This window comes from Helicoverpa armigera, chromosome 5 (genome assembly GCF_030705265.1).
Source record: "Helicoverpa armigera isolate CAAS_96S chromosome 5, ASM3070526v1, whole genome shotgun sequence".
Taxonomy (NCBI): Eukaryota; Metazoa; Arthropoda; class Insecta; order Lepidoptera; family Noctuidae; genus Helicoverpa; species Helicoverpa armigera.
Genome location: NC_087124.1, coordinates 8,470,833 through 8,485,148, shown reverse-complemented (window position 1 = coordinate 8,485,148; position 14,316 = coordinate 8,470,833). Strand labels below are relative to the sequence as shown.

General features: G+C 36.7%; 1 protein-coding gene across 2 annotated transcripts in view; it reads right to left on the bottom strand.

Annotated features, from left to right (window-relative positions):
* Positions 1-2,080: 2,080 nt before the first annotated feature.
* The window catches only part of Gaba-b-r1 (metabotropic GABA-B receptor subtype 1), a 136,830-nt gene continuing 124,594 nt past the window's right edge, over positions 2,081-14,316 (bottom strand). Inside the window, exons 13-16 of one of the 2 annotated variants that reach the window (XM_021346048.3) lie at positions 12,748-13,004; positions 10,295-10,432; positions 5,767-5,839; positions 2,081-2,586 (exon numbers count right to left, since the gene is read on the bottom strand). In XM_021346048.3, coding sequence (XP_021201723.3) covers positions 2,564-2,586; positions 5,767-5,839; positions 10,295-10,432; positions 12,748-13,004 — 491 coding nt within the window. In that variant the 3' untranslated portion in view covers positions 2,081-2,563. Of the gene's footprint in view, positions 5,840-10,294; positions 10,433-12,747; positions 13,005-14,316 lie in introns of both variants that reach the window. The other variant, XM_021346041.3, reaches the window with a different exon arrangement.

Below are 14,316 nucleotides of genomic sequence, written 5' to 3'. Positions count from 1 at the left end.
ACAGAATGTTTATTGTTCTGATGGCGATTCTTTTTAATTCCTTTGCGGCTTAGGGAGTACTTACCTTTGTGAAATATTAAATCCCAGGCTGCGCTTCGCTGCGTCTCATTTGTGTACGCTAAGTAACTGCTAATAATATTACTTTCTACTGACTCTGGAAATAAATTTTCATTAGACGTTTTTCATTATTTGTGTACCTAATACGATTTAAATTAAATTTTGTAAACCTAGCAGACGTAATCAGGTTTTTTCCTCAATTGTTTTCTTTGAAGTCACAAGTAAACTGTAAATAACTTAGAATAAAGGTAATGTGTTGTTATTTTACCATTAGAAATCTTTTGTTTGGATTGATCCGGGATTGAACCCCGTTATGTCAGCAATTTTCTCGTGTCAACACACGACATGTCATGATAGATCGAATACTTCAATAAAATCTAATGGTATTTTTGTTGGCTGCGAAAGTATTATCCATTTCGTTTATAAAAGTAGCAGACGAACTGAAGCTTTTGAACTTTTCGCAGAAACACTATGTTTCCAATAAAGTGGTATCAAAAAGGTTGAAATAAAGTTATGTAATATTAATTTTAGCGCCCGAAGCCTGCCGATAGAGGTTGTGAAATAAAACATAGATCATTTTACATTCAGATCATTCGATGACTCTTTATTTACACAGTGATGACTTGGGTGAAATACAACCAAACGTACAGATCACAGGAAAGTAATTTACTAATTATTACGAAGCTTACAATAAACTTGACATTATAACTAACATTCTAGATAAACTTGTACGATCTCTGCCCGTCACGGCAGACGCGCCGCAGTAGGCGACGCTTCTCTCACTGACGGGATCACAATATGGTATCGTAATCATTTCAAAATGTAATAAAATTTAGAATACCAACGATTTCCTAAATGTATTTAAAATTTAAGAAACAATATGTACAACGTTAGACAACAATTTGGTGACACCCGTAACAAAAATCATTTAATTCTATGCAGTCAAATCTTTCTAAGGCCGAATGCGTGATGTTAATATCATTATTATAATAAATAACAAAGTTCATGACATGTAGAGGAATGTAAATAAACATTTATCTCTATCTATCTATCCAATTTTGAGAATAGATTTTGTATGTAGAACAAACACTACATAAAGACATAAAACATAGGTACATCTTGGTAATACATAAAGTAACATTTCTTTTATGTAACTCCATTCCAGAGTAATAGCGAACTTCAGACACAGCAATGCTATTTGGATGGATCTTTCTTTTAAAGTTGCGGAAATAAAACTGGACTGGTTTTTGAACACACGCCAAAAAGACATTCGGGAACAGCCATTCTACACGAGCGCGGCTTTCATTGTGGACAACATGATACCTATGTACACTGAAAACCTGTAATATCGTTATTAATCTCATAACATTTTATCTTTACGTTTACCTCTATTGCACTTACCGGACAACATACCTATACAAAATAAAACAAAACTAAACGCTAAAATGGTCTATCTCTAGAATCCTAGACTTGTTTTCAATTAGTCTACTTATAAATATAAATGACTTGGCAGTGTTGTAACAACTGTATTATAATCTAATTGTCTGTATGGTAACATGACGGATTTGTTTTTGATTTAATCGATATTTGGATATTTACTTACATTCTAGTGTTTGCGTGGATCTCTTCGTAATAGGATTGTTAGACAGCTCCTGTGTACCTGTCGTGTTTCGTCGAGTTACATACTTATTAGCTAAAGGCGGTGAAATTAACAAACCGATAATACATACGTTGTAAATATATGTATGTGTTGTTCCTAACATGACTTTGGCATCCATTATCACTGGAATTGAGCCGCTCGATTAATATTACATTGATCAAATATCTTAATTATAATTTCAAAAAGGTTTTCTATTCAGATTTCATCATTATGTAAGTTTTATTGTGATATGTAAAACATAATGCTACGTTTTATTGGAATTGTAGACTGAAACATGTATTTATAAAATTTACAAGGTACATTTTAGAGGTATTAGATCCAGACGTAGGTATATAGAAGTATATTTTAAAGGGAAACATGAAGTTTAAGGTTTCTTTTTTTATTTAATTTTGTTTAACATCTATATCAAATCATAGACAGACGGTACATCAAAGTCTTTGATTTCGAGGATATTTCTGTGACTTTATCTGAATGTTAACATTACTTTCATTCTATTATACACTGAGCAACGATCAATTACATTCAACTATTTATCAACAAGTATGTTCACATGTATGTCGTGTCTCGTAAACCGTGCACACTATGTAGAATCACCTACACATAACTTAGAACGAAACAATGAGTACCTTCCGGCACTGTATATAATAGTAATTGATTAGCTAGGTTAGTTCTGCGCGTTCAACGTTCCATCGCGAACGTTATGCACTTAGTCCAGTTTAACTAACAATATAAGAACACTTTTATTTCTTATCAATATAAAAGAAATTCACTACGGCGCCATGAGAGTTCTATTCAACATGAAATTCAGCTATTAATCTAATATTTCTATCGAAGATTGCCTTGCGATCAGATGTGTTCGTCCTGTACATCTGCCGAGAGAGAAAAAGATCATTTAGTTATTAAAGTATATATCTTCCTCTACGTGCAGTATTTCGTAACCGCAGCATCCGATGTTTGTGGTTCTGCTACTTGCATTTGCTGACCAATATCTAGAATGTCTGCAGTACCAATATCTTTTAGAAAATACAAAGTAATCTGCATTTACGAAATAGCACACATAGACTGATGATATACAAATTCCATTACCCATATATTCAAGTCTACAAGATACCTAGCAGGTACATTAAGCTTGTAAGAAAGCAAACAAAAGAAACATCAAAGCGATATTAGAATATATTTCATTTTAGCAATAAGTTTGTAAGGAGTTAGAATATTGGAAAAAAACTTTTGTAAGGTCAAGAAGTTTCGGTGACGGAAGAAAAGATTGTTCGAGGTGAGTTAGAAATGTTCTTGAGATCTCTATTATCTTACCAAAACTAAAAGAATAAATGAAGATGAAACGATTACGAATAAATACAGTTTTCCTTCTTTTGTTGTCATAAATTTTCAGTTTATTGTCATTCGGACTCTTTTCACCGTAAAATATTCAGATAAATACAAATATAAGCGCAATTTACATAAAACAAAACAACCATATCAAACATTCATGCAAGGAAATCTCGTTAGTCAGCCTATACCAAGTCCAACACCTACTATCATTTACCTACTATATACATATTTAATACCTAATGTTACACATTAAACTCGGATACGGCAATGTAAATCAATAGAGTGCTGTGTGGAACATTATGTGTTTTAATAGGGGTGTATTCCAGAGGGATAGAAAGGTATAAAATAGACGTGAAAGTTATTATTTTATATTAATTAGACTGGGGTAGTGCTGAACATGACTACGGGGAACTGGACGTTATAAAGCACAAACAAGCACCAAGTATAGAGGGCCGGAGACCGGAGTGCAGTGTGTGTGGGTGACATGCATCTCTGGGTGACAACAGGGGAACTACGGGCTCGGACAACATCTTCAAACTACTTACGTCACTAGTGGGAGAGGGCTGCGGCTACGTACCTATGTGCACCGAGCTCGCCTCTCTTACTCTTCCTTTAAATGGTCTTTTTCTCCCCAAAACAGACTATCGTGTGCCCTAACCATGTCTTCTCAACAATATTACCGAACAGATCAGTTTTAACATCAAATAAATTTAACAAGTGCATCATAACGAGATTTGACTGCATGAATTCCAAAAGCTACGCATTATGTAAATTATGCAATAAAATTTGAACATGAGAACAAAAAAATGGACATTATTATACTTATTCTCTATTAAACCAACTTTTACATAAAGGAATGAAATTTGTCAACGTTAATATGAGGCTAAAGCTATCTAGATATTTGTGCCAATAAAATAGAAATGTGTCAATTTGAAGAAATATCGTGTTAGTATTATCTTTTTATACTCAAAAATGCATAAAGAACAATCGTTGTAGCGTTACTTAATGCTATAGGTTCTCGTCTGTAGAGACACAAATTAACACTAATAACTAATAGCCTAATGGATTGTTAGAGAGTAACATCTACAAATCGTAACTTACAATTGAATATGTAGAAACAATTTATGAGTAAACCTCATAAAGCTAAGAGTACCACTAAATCAGTCTAGTAGGAATAGTAGATAGGTTGTTTAGATGTAAAGACACGTGCAATCGTAACAGTACGTGTGAGGTAGAGTACAGCTCAGGCCGCGGTCTGACGCCGGCAACTGTGACGACGCGGGTTCTACGTGATCTCGATATCTAACATTATCATTTAAAATATATAAATACGCTATATACTCGATGTTGGGTATACGGTAGTAAAATATATTATTTAATTTACATTTCGTGGATCAGACTGCGGCCTAACGCAGGGTTAGGTATTCCATATTTCAAATATGTTCGCATGTGTGAATAGAATAGACGAATTAAACAGTTTTAGTTGTTATTCATCAATCAAATGATTATGCGACCATAAATGAAATGTTGGCGATTGGACATAATGTTGGGCAAAATTTTGGGTAAAATATGCTTATCAAGATAAACATTAAATTGCAATAACAATGCATCAATATCGCACATAACGTTAGAATGTTCAATCACTGACACAGGGTACGTCACGTCCATTATTAATGGAGCCATTGTGATTTAATGACGCTCACAATACACTCGAAAAAAGGGTTTTATGGTTTAACGTTTATTCAATAATTTTAAATGTAAACAGACTGAAGGAACGCGGAATCGCAATCAGTTCTTCTTTAAGTCAGACCAGGGATTAAAGTAATCACTAGATAGGTAATCATAGGTAGGTAATACTAATGACTTTATTATTCAGACAGGTGGTTTGACCATATGTGTGAACGTAATCAACTAATCATCAACCAAAAAGGTTTTAATATTCCAATTAAAAATGATTACACAAGAAACAAATATCAAAGGGAGTTCAAGTTACTGAGACTGCCATTTCAGTAGTGAGCATTGTTAGGTGGTGCAGGAGAAATGTCGGGCAGAGAGTACAGTGGCGCATCTCGGGCTACCGAAGCATAATGATTAAATACGGTTCGAGGTGCGGCCGGCGGTCGGCACACACCGGCCGCGCGCCTAATGACCAGCTCCGCCGGGTGTAATGAGGGTCGAGTGTGATTCCGCCGGCGATTGACTAATCTCATCGCCATTGGAATGTATTCCCGTCACCGAAGTGAGCCGTCTCCAATGAAATTCAATTAATCGAGTCCACTTATTACTTTCAGCAGGCGTGCGTTTCAATAGGCCGACTTTATAGGCCATTTAAAAACCTAATGTTAACTAGTTAGCGATAAGGGTGTAGACGGGATTCGGAGGTAGGGTGTGCTTTTTTATTTATACGAGAGTTCAGGGTTATCTTATTATAGTTATAGTATATCAAAAATAAGAACACGAGGAAATAGATACAGGTTGAGATACAAGTTTGTTATTAACATCGTGTTTTTTCTGCTATATTAAGAGGGCTGAAACAAATGTAAGAGTTGAAACGATTAGAGCGGTGTGTCTGAGAGAGCTGGGGGGTGTGAGGAGTTAGAGGTAGCTCTCAGAGAAGTCTAGGTCAGAGACGGAGGCGCGCGAGGAGCGCGTGTAGTTGGTGGAGGTGCCATAGTCGGAGGTGGCGGTGGCGAGGTCGGCCAGCACGCCGCCGCCCGTACCTTGCGTCACGCCCGCCGCCGCCGCCTCGCGCTCCGCCAGCTTCTGCTTCAGCACCCGGATCCGCTCCTCCTTCTGCAAGCATACTTTTTTGTTGCAACTACTCCAAACTTATTTTATTGTTCAAGAGCTTTTATTGTCCAACGCGTCATAATTCGGCTGGAAATCATTCAAGTTTATTAGACTGAATTTAATGCTTTATTAACTTTAAGTTATTTATTTCGAAACGCACTAGATGCTGGCCATATTTCAGTTAAATTTTGGACTGGTTAAGTTTGTGAATCTTTTTCTTGTATTTACATAAGAAACAATTTCCTAAGATTTTTCCGAACAGAAACGAGCTGAATTTAAAAATGTCGGTGCTCGAGAATATAATGTTTAAGGCAAAGAAAAGGAAAAACGATTGATCGGCGAAAACTTGAAAATCACCATAACAACCGCGCCTGATCTGAATTTTAAAAGGTCAACAGACGATAACCATTATCCGGATCGTATTTATTTTCTATCATCGGCTGTGTTTGGTAGATAACATGTTTACAAATTATAACGAGCTTCTGTTAACAGTTATGAGCGATCAGGATTGATAAATCACATTATATCTATTAATTACAATTGATTAAATCGATTTGATAAAGACGTGAATTAACGTACGTAACTATATCCTTAATCTGGTTTTGATGTTATCTGTCTGAACTATACCCACCCAATTGGTGTATGTATTCCAAACGTTTATATTTAGGCAGTGTGTTTTTCAGTTTTATAAATCTTGCACTAAGGCAATCGAAAAGGGAAAGGAAATGTAAACATGCATCTAACCTAATGCATACTGATTAATTCATGTAGTCTATATCGGTCTAACACACAGAGTAGAGATGTTTACATTGTCACCAAAACAAAACACTGCAGTGTAATATAATTAGCAAATGTTGTCGATGTAACGAAAATTTAACAAAATAATGGTTTTCAAATAGGTATAATGGCGCAGTGATCGCAGTACAAATAAGTATGCAGTCAATTTAAACTAATTCGCGCTATCGAAGATTTATTTGATAATAATCGCACTAATTAGTTTTCAATAGTATTGTTTGTTACTGTAGCCGTTTAGTGACGTTGGAGATAAAAAGATTAGCTGGTATATTGCATGAACACTTTAATAAATTTGTGTATATTCTAAACAATTAGGTACGTAACAATTTTGTTGTCTCAAATTAAATCAGTTACGAAACTCTTTTTATGTAACTACGAATAATCTAGTGTTTGCTAGTCCCGTCGTGAATGTGGTAGTGTGGTGGCCAATCAGTTATGTTTCCCATTCGTACACTCATGAATACACATCGCTTTTTGTTCTCTGCTCCCCAAACGAGATGTGTGGAATAGTGTAGCGTCGTACCCACACAGACACAGATAAACTTGGAAAACAACACGTATTGTGGGATTTAGGCGCCTTCGTGACTTATAAAAAACTATAAGAATATTTACACGGTTAGTGAAAGGGTACTTTATTTAACGAAGGATGTGTCGTGGCGCCTTCAGACGAGATGAATTAAACATGATGGAACACCTTTAGCTGCCAGAGATAAAGAGGACTGAATACTTTTTTGGAGGAAGTGTCAAGATTAAGCCTTTTCCTGAGACAAGAATCTCTCGTTTTGAATAATGAGTTTGCCGAAGTAATCCATTATGGATAGGGAGGGTGTCAAACTTGACTATTAGAAGCTGTTGTTCGTCGTTTACATTTAATTGAGAAAAGCTTCATTGCAGTATGAAGAATTCATTATATAACGGATTAATTACTAATGTAACTTTAAACAGACAGTGAAAGTAATTCAGGTAATTATGCCATGATAAAAGTTGGTAAAAATAAATATGTAAGTAGGTAAAGATAAGATAAACATGCGTACACAACGCCCAAAACGCCCCGATACGGAATCAAATCAGGAAATTAAAATTGCCAGTTCGTATAGCTTCAACGTTCGGTATATTTATGTAGGTAAACCCATACATAAAATGTACAGCACCATAAATAACGAAAGTCGAATCAATACTTTTATGGATTCAACGTGAATGATTAATTTTGTCTCTGGTTTGTGTTGCCATGTAAAATTAGATTGCGGATAGTGCGTTCCGACGTAAAGTAGGTTGACGGGGTTTCCTGCTTACGAAGGATTTTATTTCCCGTAGCTGCCAAGGTGAGACACATTATTTATGTACGACATTGTGAAGACTCCATTCCGTGATTGCACGCGAGTCATGCATAACAGGTGCATACCCAGCTATACTACCTGCATTATGCATAAATGTATGTTTGCAAATGCACTCTAACCAAAACGGTTTGGAAACATGAATATTTTTGGTACATAAACTCTGGCAGAAATGTTGAAATAGTAACTAGAGATGGAGTGCAAAGCGTCAGGTTAACTTAACGAATCAACTCATATTTGCTTAGAAACCGCAAAAGGTACTTGGGAATCATTTTGTTGCAAATATTAAGGTGAAAAATATTATTACCGCGGTTTCAAAAAACGTGTTGTTGGTAACTCAACTGTGGTTAGTGAACCGTACGTAATTGAAACATTATTTATCGCTTAGAACAGTGCCTACATAATGTATATCTGATCCAAAACTGTTTTTCTTTACTCAATTTACATAGAAAATAGGCAGGTAAGTGGAAAACACGCACTACTTTATCAAGGAGGTAGGAATATTTTTTGTTGTTGCGCAGTAAAAGAGCTTTCAATAGCAAAACTTGGGCCTTTTTCTTTTTCGCTACAGAGAATGTTGGCCACCTAATTACATAAGCAAGATCAGTCATTATTCTGTTATATTTACATATATTTGATTACGTCGATGTAAACCAAGCAAACAATACTATTTTTCATCACATTTTATTTTCAGCATAGAGAATTTTTGTGCAGACTATGCTCTTTGAAGTTGAACTAATCAGAAGTGGATGCATACGCTGTTCTGCTTTCTTTATCATATTTATATACTGTTTATTTTCGTCTCATGTGTCGAATTGTGAATGTAAACCATCTGACTCACTTAAATAAGAAAATCTTCGAATTCAGTCCCGCTCTTACGCTATCCGCCCACGCCTGTACATCGTGACAGATTTTTGAAGAAGACGCTATAATTAATAGAAATATAACACGCCGATAGCAATAGTGCAACGCCCACGTCCTACATAAGTCGGTCAGACAATCCTTGTAAGAATGTTTTACAAAAAATTGGCCCGATTATCTGTCCTATAAAAAGTCTGATAGAATGCCTTAAGCCAGCGGTTCCCGAATTCTTTTGGCTTCGGAACCCTTTTCGTTTCACCATTTTTCGGCGGAACCTTAGCTTAAGTAAGAAGTAAACTAAAGACGTAAATACACTTAGGTACGGCTCGTGGCGCGTGGTAGCGCACCAAATGGTTATATGGTTAGAGACATATTCAGTATACTCAGGCGTAGCGTGACTATCTGCCACACGGGCCAGAAAACAATTTAGCCGCCCTTGAGTTTGTGTATTATGTGAATAGTTTTCAGTTTGAAGACTGACAAAGTAAACGCAAAAAGAAATAGATTGGGCTTGTACAGGTGCGAGGCGAGCGAGCGCGATTTTTTTTAACTATAAGAAGAAGTTCCAAGCACCCGCTAGCATTGAAAGACTTCAGTGGCAGCCGGAATCGCGAGCGAAGCGAGCGCGAATTTTTTTTTAGTTTAAGTACCTACACAAAATAAACAAAAACACTGTAAATTAATAAGGTCTCAAAAAGTATAATATCCACACAAAAAAGCAAATGCAAGTGAAAGCAGCTAGCGAAGAAAGCGCTATTGCTTTTTCTGAACCAGAGGAATAAAAAATAAACATAAAAGGAAACCTCGACGGAAGAGCGCGAAATTTTTTCGGTGTTGGATACTTGAGCAATTAAACGAATATATAAGCATCACCCGTAACATGGAGTCGCGAGCGAAGCGAGCGCGAAATTTTCGGATTCGCGGAGGTGCAAAAGTTGGAAATATTGTCACACTTTGATTCATGGTAAAAATAGCCACTGGAAACACTCGTATGCCGTGTCATTTCACGTCCTGTCAAATGTATGAAAACGTATAATCCTGGCGATGAAATAAGCCCAAAAAATGCGGTGCTTTTTGGCCGACTCGCTACCTACTTTTGCCGATTGCCGAAGACCTGTAGGTATTAAGTTATTCTACAATTTGTAACAAACGGAATTAAATTATCTGCTGCCGTGGCCTTCCCCCGCTACTTGTCGCGAACTCGTACTTACACTCCCGAGTGGTACCCACCTACATGATGCCTAAATGGAATTTTGGAATGCAATATTTAAAACAATTTAATTGAAAATGAATAATAATTTAAAATTGTCAAAAGTGAAACGATTTACCATATGGAAATCTTGAATTTTCCACGGAACCCCTGAGGGCCTGTCACGGAACCTCAGGGTTCCGCGGAACCCCATTTGGGAACCGCTGCCTTAAGCAGTAATCAACTGATACAAGTATAAAGGGATGATAAAGGTTATACCTGTGCGATGAGTTTCTGCAATTCTTCGTTTTCTTTGACTAGTTCCCGGTAGCGCTCCTCGTCGGCGGGCGCGGAGCCCGAACCGGAGCCCCGGCCGCTCTCCGCGCGCTCCGTCGGGTGACGGATCACCTCGATCACCTGGGTTACCAAACACGACATTTTTTACAATCTATTTACCTTGAAACATTCATGAATTAGCTTTAATTGTGATTGCTGTAAATAAGTCTAATTATGTACCCATTGTGTGCCTATATACCTACTTTACCTATTCAACGTCTGAACTATTTTGTTTTAAATTTTGTCTATCTTGAATTTTGTCCCTAGGTTTTATTATAATAGTAAGAATACCTAATGACAGGATTTCCTAGTGAATTTAATAGTGAAAACTTGTAGCTTCGCTTCAGCACGAGTACCTCGTCATAAAAGTATAAGTTAAAAGTGCTGATCTCTTTTAACACCCTGAACTATCTATGAGTTAGAAAAAAGTGAAAAACCAAATGGACGATCTTTCAAGTAAAGATGAGGGCAGTTTATTTAATGCTAATGTCACCACGATTATAGCGTTGTCACTGTTTGACGCTATCATTAGGATTACCACAGATGAAGCCAAGAGGGAACTGGAAGGACGGCCAGAAAATTTACTATTATACCTATTGCAAAAAATGAAATACACATTAGGTACTTATTGACGCCGACTTATGTAAATAACATAAATCAAGGATTATAACATGGGTTTTACATGACAGGAAAAAATACTAGGCATTTTGAAAAATAGCCTTACGTAGAATATCCGCTTCACAATGAAGCATTAATCAGAATCGTACAATCGTGCATCATGATAAATAAGATTATTTGTTTTTCCCGTACCGCTACAATCATCAATATCGTTTAATACTACGAATAATGTGCATTGAACCAGATACTACCGATATTAATTAGATACCACGGATTATTTCTGATTGAGTGCATATACCAGTGTAGGTATTGTTTAGTAGGCCCCGCGGTTTCGCCCGCATGCCGCGAGACCTATTTCTCGCAAAATAAAAATCCGGTATGTACGAGTAATTCTCATTCCTATTCAGTCGTTTTTATGTGGAAGATAAACAAAACATAAACCCATACACATACATTTCCACAAACTTTATAATACGAGTAATATGGTAGGTACTTTCATTTATGTGCCCATATTTTTAGTATCAAATAAATTATATTGAAAAGCTACATTATGAAATTATGTAACCTAATATTCTATATGAGCCAGTAATTAAATACAGCGCCTGTTTATTTATACAAAGTAATAATTTTAAAGCAAGCAATATTTTGCACAAACTGTGTCCGCCAGTAATGTGAATATAGTGCCCGTTAAAGGCATCGTTAATATCCAACAAAGACATTTTTCTATTTAAACTGCCGCCCCATAATACCGATTATCATGTTAAATCGTGTGAAAGTATCTCGAAGGTAGGCATTCATTTCGCTAAGGGAGAACTTGTACCGTAAATCACATTTAGGTTTATATTTAAACGATGAATCAATTCGCCCTTCACAGTCGTAATCTGCGTTCTCAATTCAGTGGCAAAGACAAAACGTTCGTTTATTTGGCAAATAACCGTCATTATCTCCGCAATAAAAGTTTTGAGGACTCACTTAGTTTTCGTTTTTAAGTACCCTTGGTAATTCACGATACGGCTCAGAAAAAGTTTCGTTTTAATCTGCTGAGCGCAGGTTTATTGGGAACGAATTAAACTTTTGTACTTCAGTACAGCACTATAGTTCAATATATCTTAATTAGTTTTATGAATCAAAAAGTTAGATTTAATGTTATTATCAATAGCGCCCGGTGGATAATAATAAGTGCTCGTAGCTAATGGAAGCAGAAATCTTCGTAATCAAATAGGCCACTTTAAATCAGGTCAGATTCAGTATTATGAACCAATCTGTGCCACCTTTTTATAATTTAATACAAGTTCATTTCGTGACAAGTTTCTGTACGCAACCTAGGTATCTGCTAATGACCACATGTTTATCTTTATATCACTTGCATGTTTAATTGGATTTCAGAATTGACCATATTTCCAATCCGTACATTGAGTGTCAATCTTAAATCTAGTTAGTTCTGTGTTTCATGCACGTGACAGTCGGTAACGACTGAATTATCGGAATCCTAAAAGCAAATTGGTTTTGGATTTGGTGATATTTAATCAAACTCTGTACCTAGGAATATGATGGTAATTGATTCTTAGTAATTGAACTTCACATCACCATCCTCCTGTCATTACCACAATCTTATTTCGAATCTACCCCCATACTTGCCCATTATGCACAGCAGCTCACAAGTACCAAACACTCTTTCCAGCTGTACCGTTTTTGGCCGTCTTGTGCCTCTGCATTTTATATCCATCCACTTTCAAAGTTCACGCACAAGAATTGGTAGGTACTTAATCCAAACTCACCTTAGGAATAAAAATCAGTGCCATGCTGAGGAAACAGCAGAAGACGATGGCTAATGACACGAAGGCGAAGGCCGCGTCCTGTTGACTGGCGATGACGAGGGTCACTGGAGCCGTGATGAGGCACAGCACCACCACGTTGTATATACTCATGCCGACGTAGCGCGAGTCGTTGATCTGACGAACCTTCACTGATCGCGTCTCGTAAGCCAGGAACAGGCCAAATACTAGTACTAGGCCCTTGTATCCGTACATGACACCTAGAACAAAAACAGATTTTTAGTACTCAAGCTCTAAAATGATGCAAGGTAGAAGCCGTAAATAGGATGATCACACCTTGTGAGTGTCAGAGTGGCTGTAAGGACACATTTACAGCTCATAATACAACGTGGTTATTAAACTTTTTGTGACTTTCATTCCCATAGACGTTATACGCATTCCTTTAAAAACAGGTGACGCAAACAACATAACAAAGAGACTGATGCTTTAAACGACTTAAGGAAAACTTTTAAAATTCTCTAAGTTACGTCGCAAATGAGTCGCTGTGGACTTGGAAGGAGATTTATTTAATGTAATTTACTGTTAACGGTACTTTAAATCACTTCGTATTAAAGCTCATCTTTTATTATTATTGTTGTTTGTATTAAGGGCGCGCACAGATCTGACTTGGTTTATTTTGTAATTAAAACTTGGTATCAAATTAAACGGCCGCACTAAGTAGGTTTTCTTGAAGATAAAAATGGTGCTATTGTCTGCGAAAGGCTTTCATTTTAAGATTTTTTAATGTTTCAAGGGGAGGTTGTGCTTGTTTTGCATGAAGAACAATATTTGTGTTTGTGCAGCGCGCATTGGAATATTCTAGAGCAAGTGATGCGTGAAAATGAAACGTATCCGCTGTTGGATGCAGAGAGGACGCTCACGTCAATCCTACGCGGTGAAACGTGTTCCACTTTACATTTGAATAATTGGAGACTTTAACATGTTTGGCAACTTTTTATTTGTGAACAAAACAAGGATTAAAAGTTACCTTTAAAAACACTTTATTGAAGTAATAAATCAGTGCTTAATTTATAGTATCATTTGTTGCATGTTAATAACATACTCATAGTGTTACTGCTAAGCTTGAGAAATGCATATGCCATCTTAGTAGATTGCGACTCTTGTTATTAATTAGTGCATACGAAGCCTCTGCAGTGTACTCCTACATACCTACTACATATATACCTACATATTAGAGGAGAAACATTACATTGCATATATCTATCGTATATATGCTTTATATAGAGGTAGCACATATCGCATCAATGCATAACTGCATATATATGATGACTCCAGACCGATTTCGGTCACGGCGACTGCCTCAACTCCGTACAGATAATTGTCGCTGGTGTGCTCGCATATGACTACAGTAGCCAATCTTCTTTGAGAAGGTCCGCGCACATTGCGGACATGTGAGCACACCATTATCATAATTGTAACTGATTGCCGCGGGTGGTCGGGCTTTCAGTTCGTCGCGTCTAGAGTCAAGCTCTGACCGACGACGCTCCTCAAAATCAGAAACTTTGTTTCTAA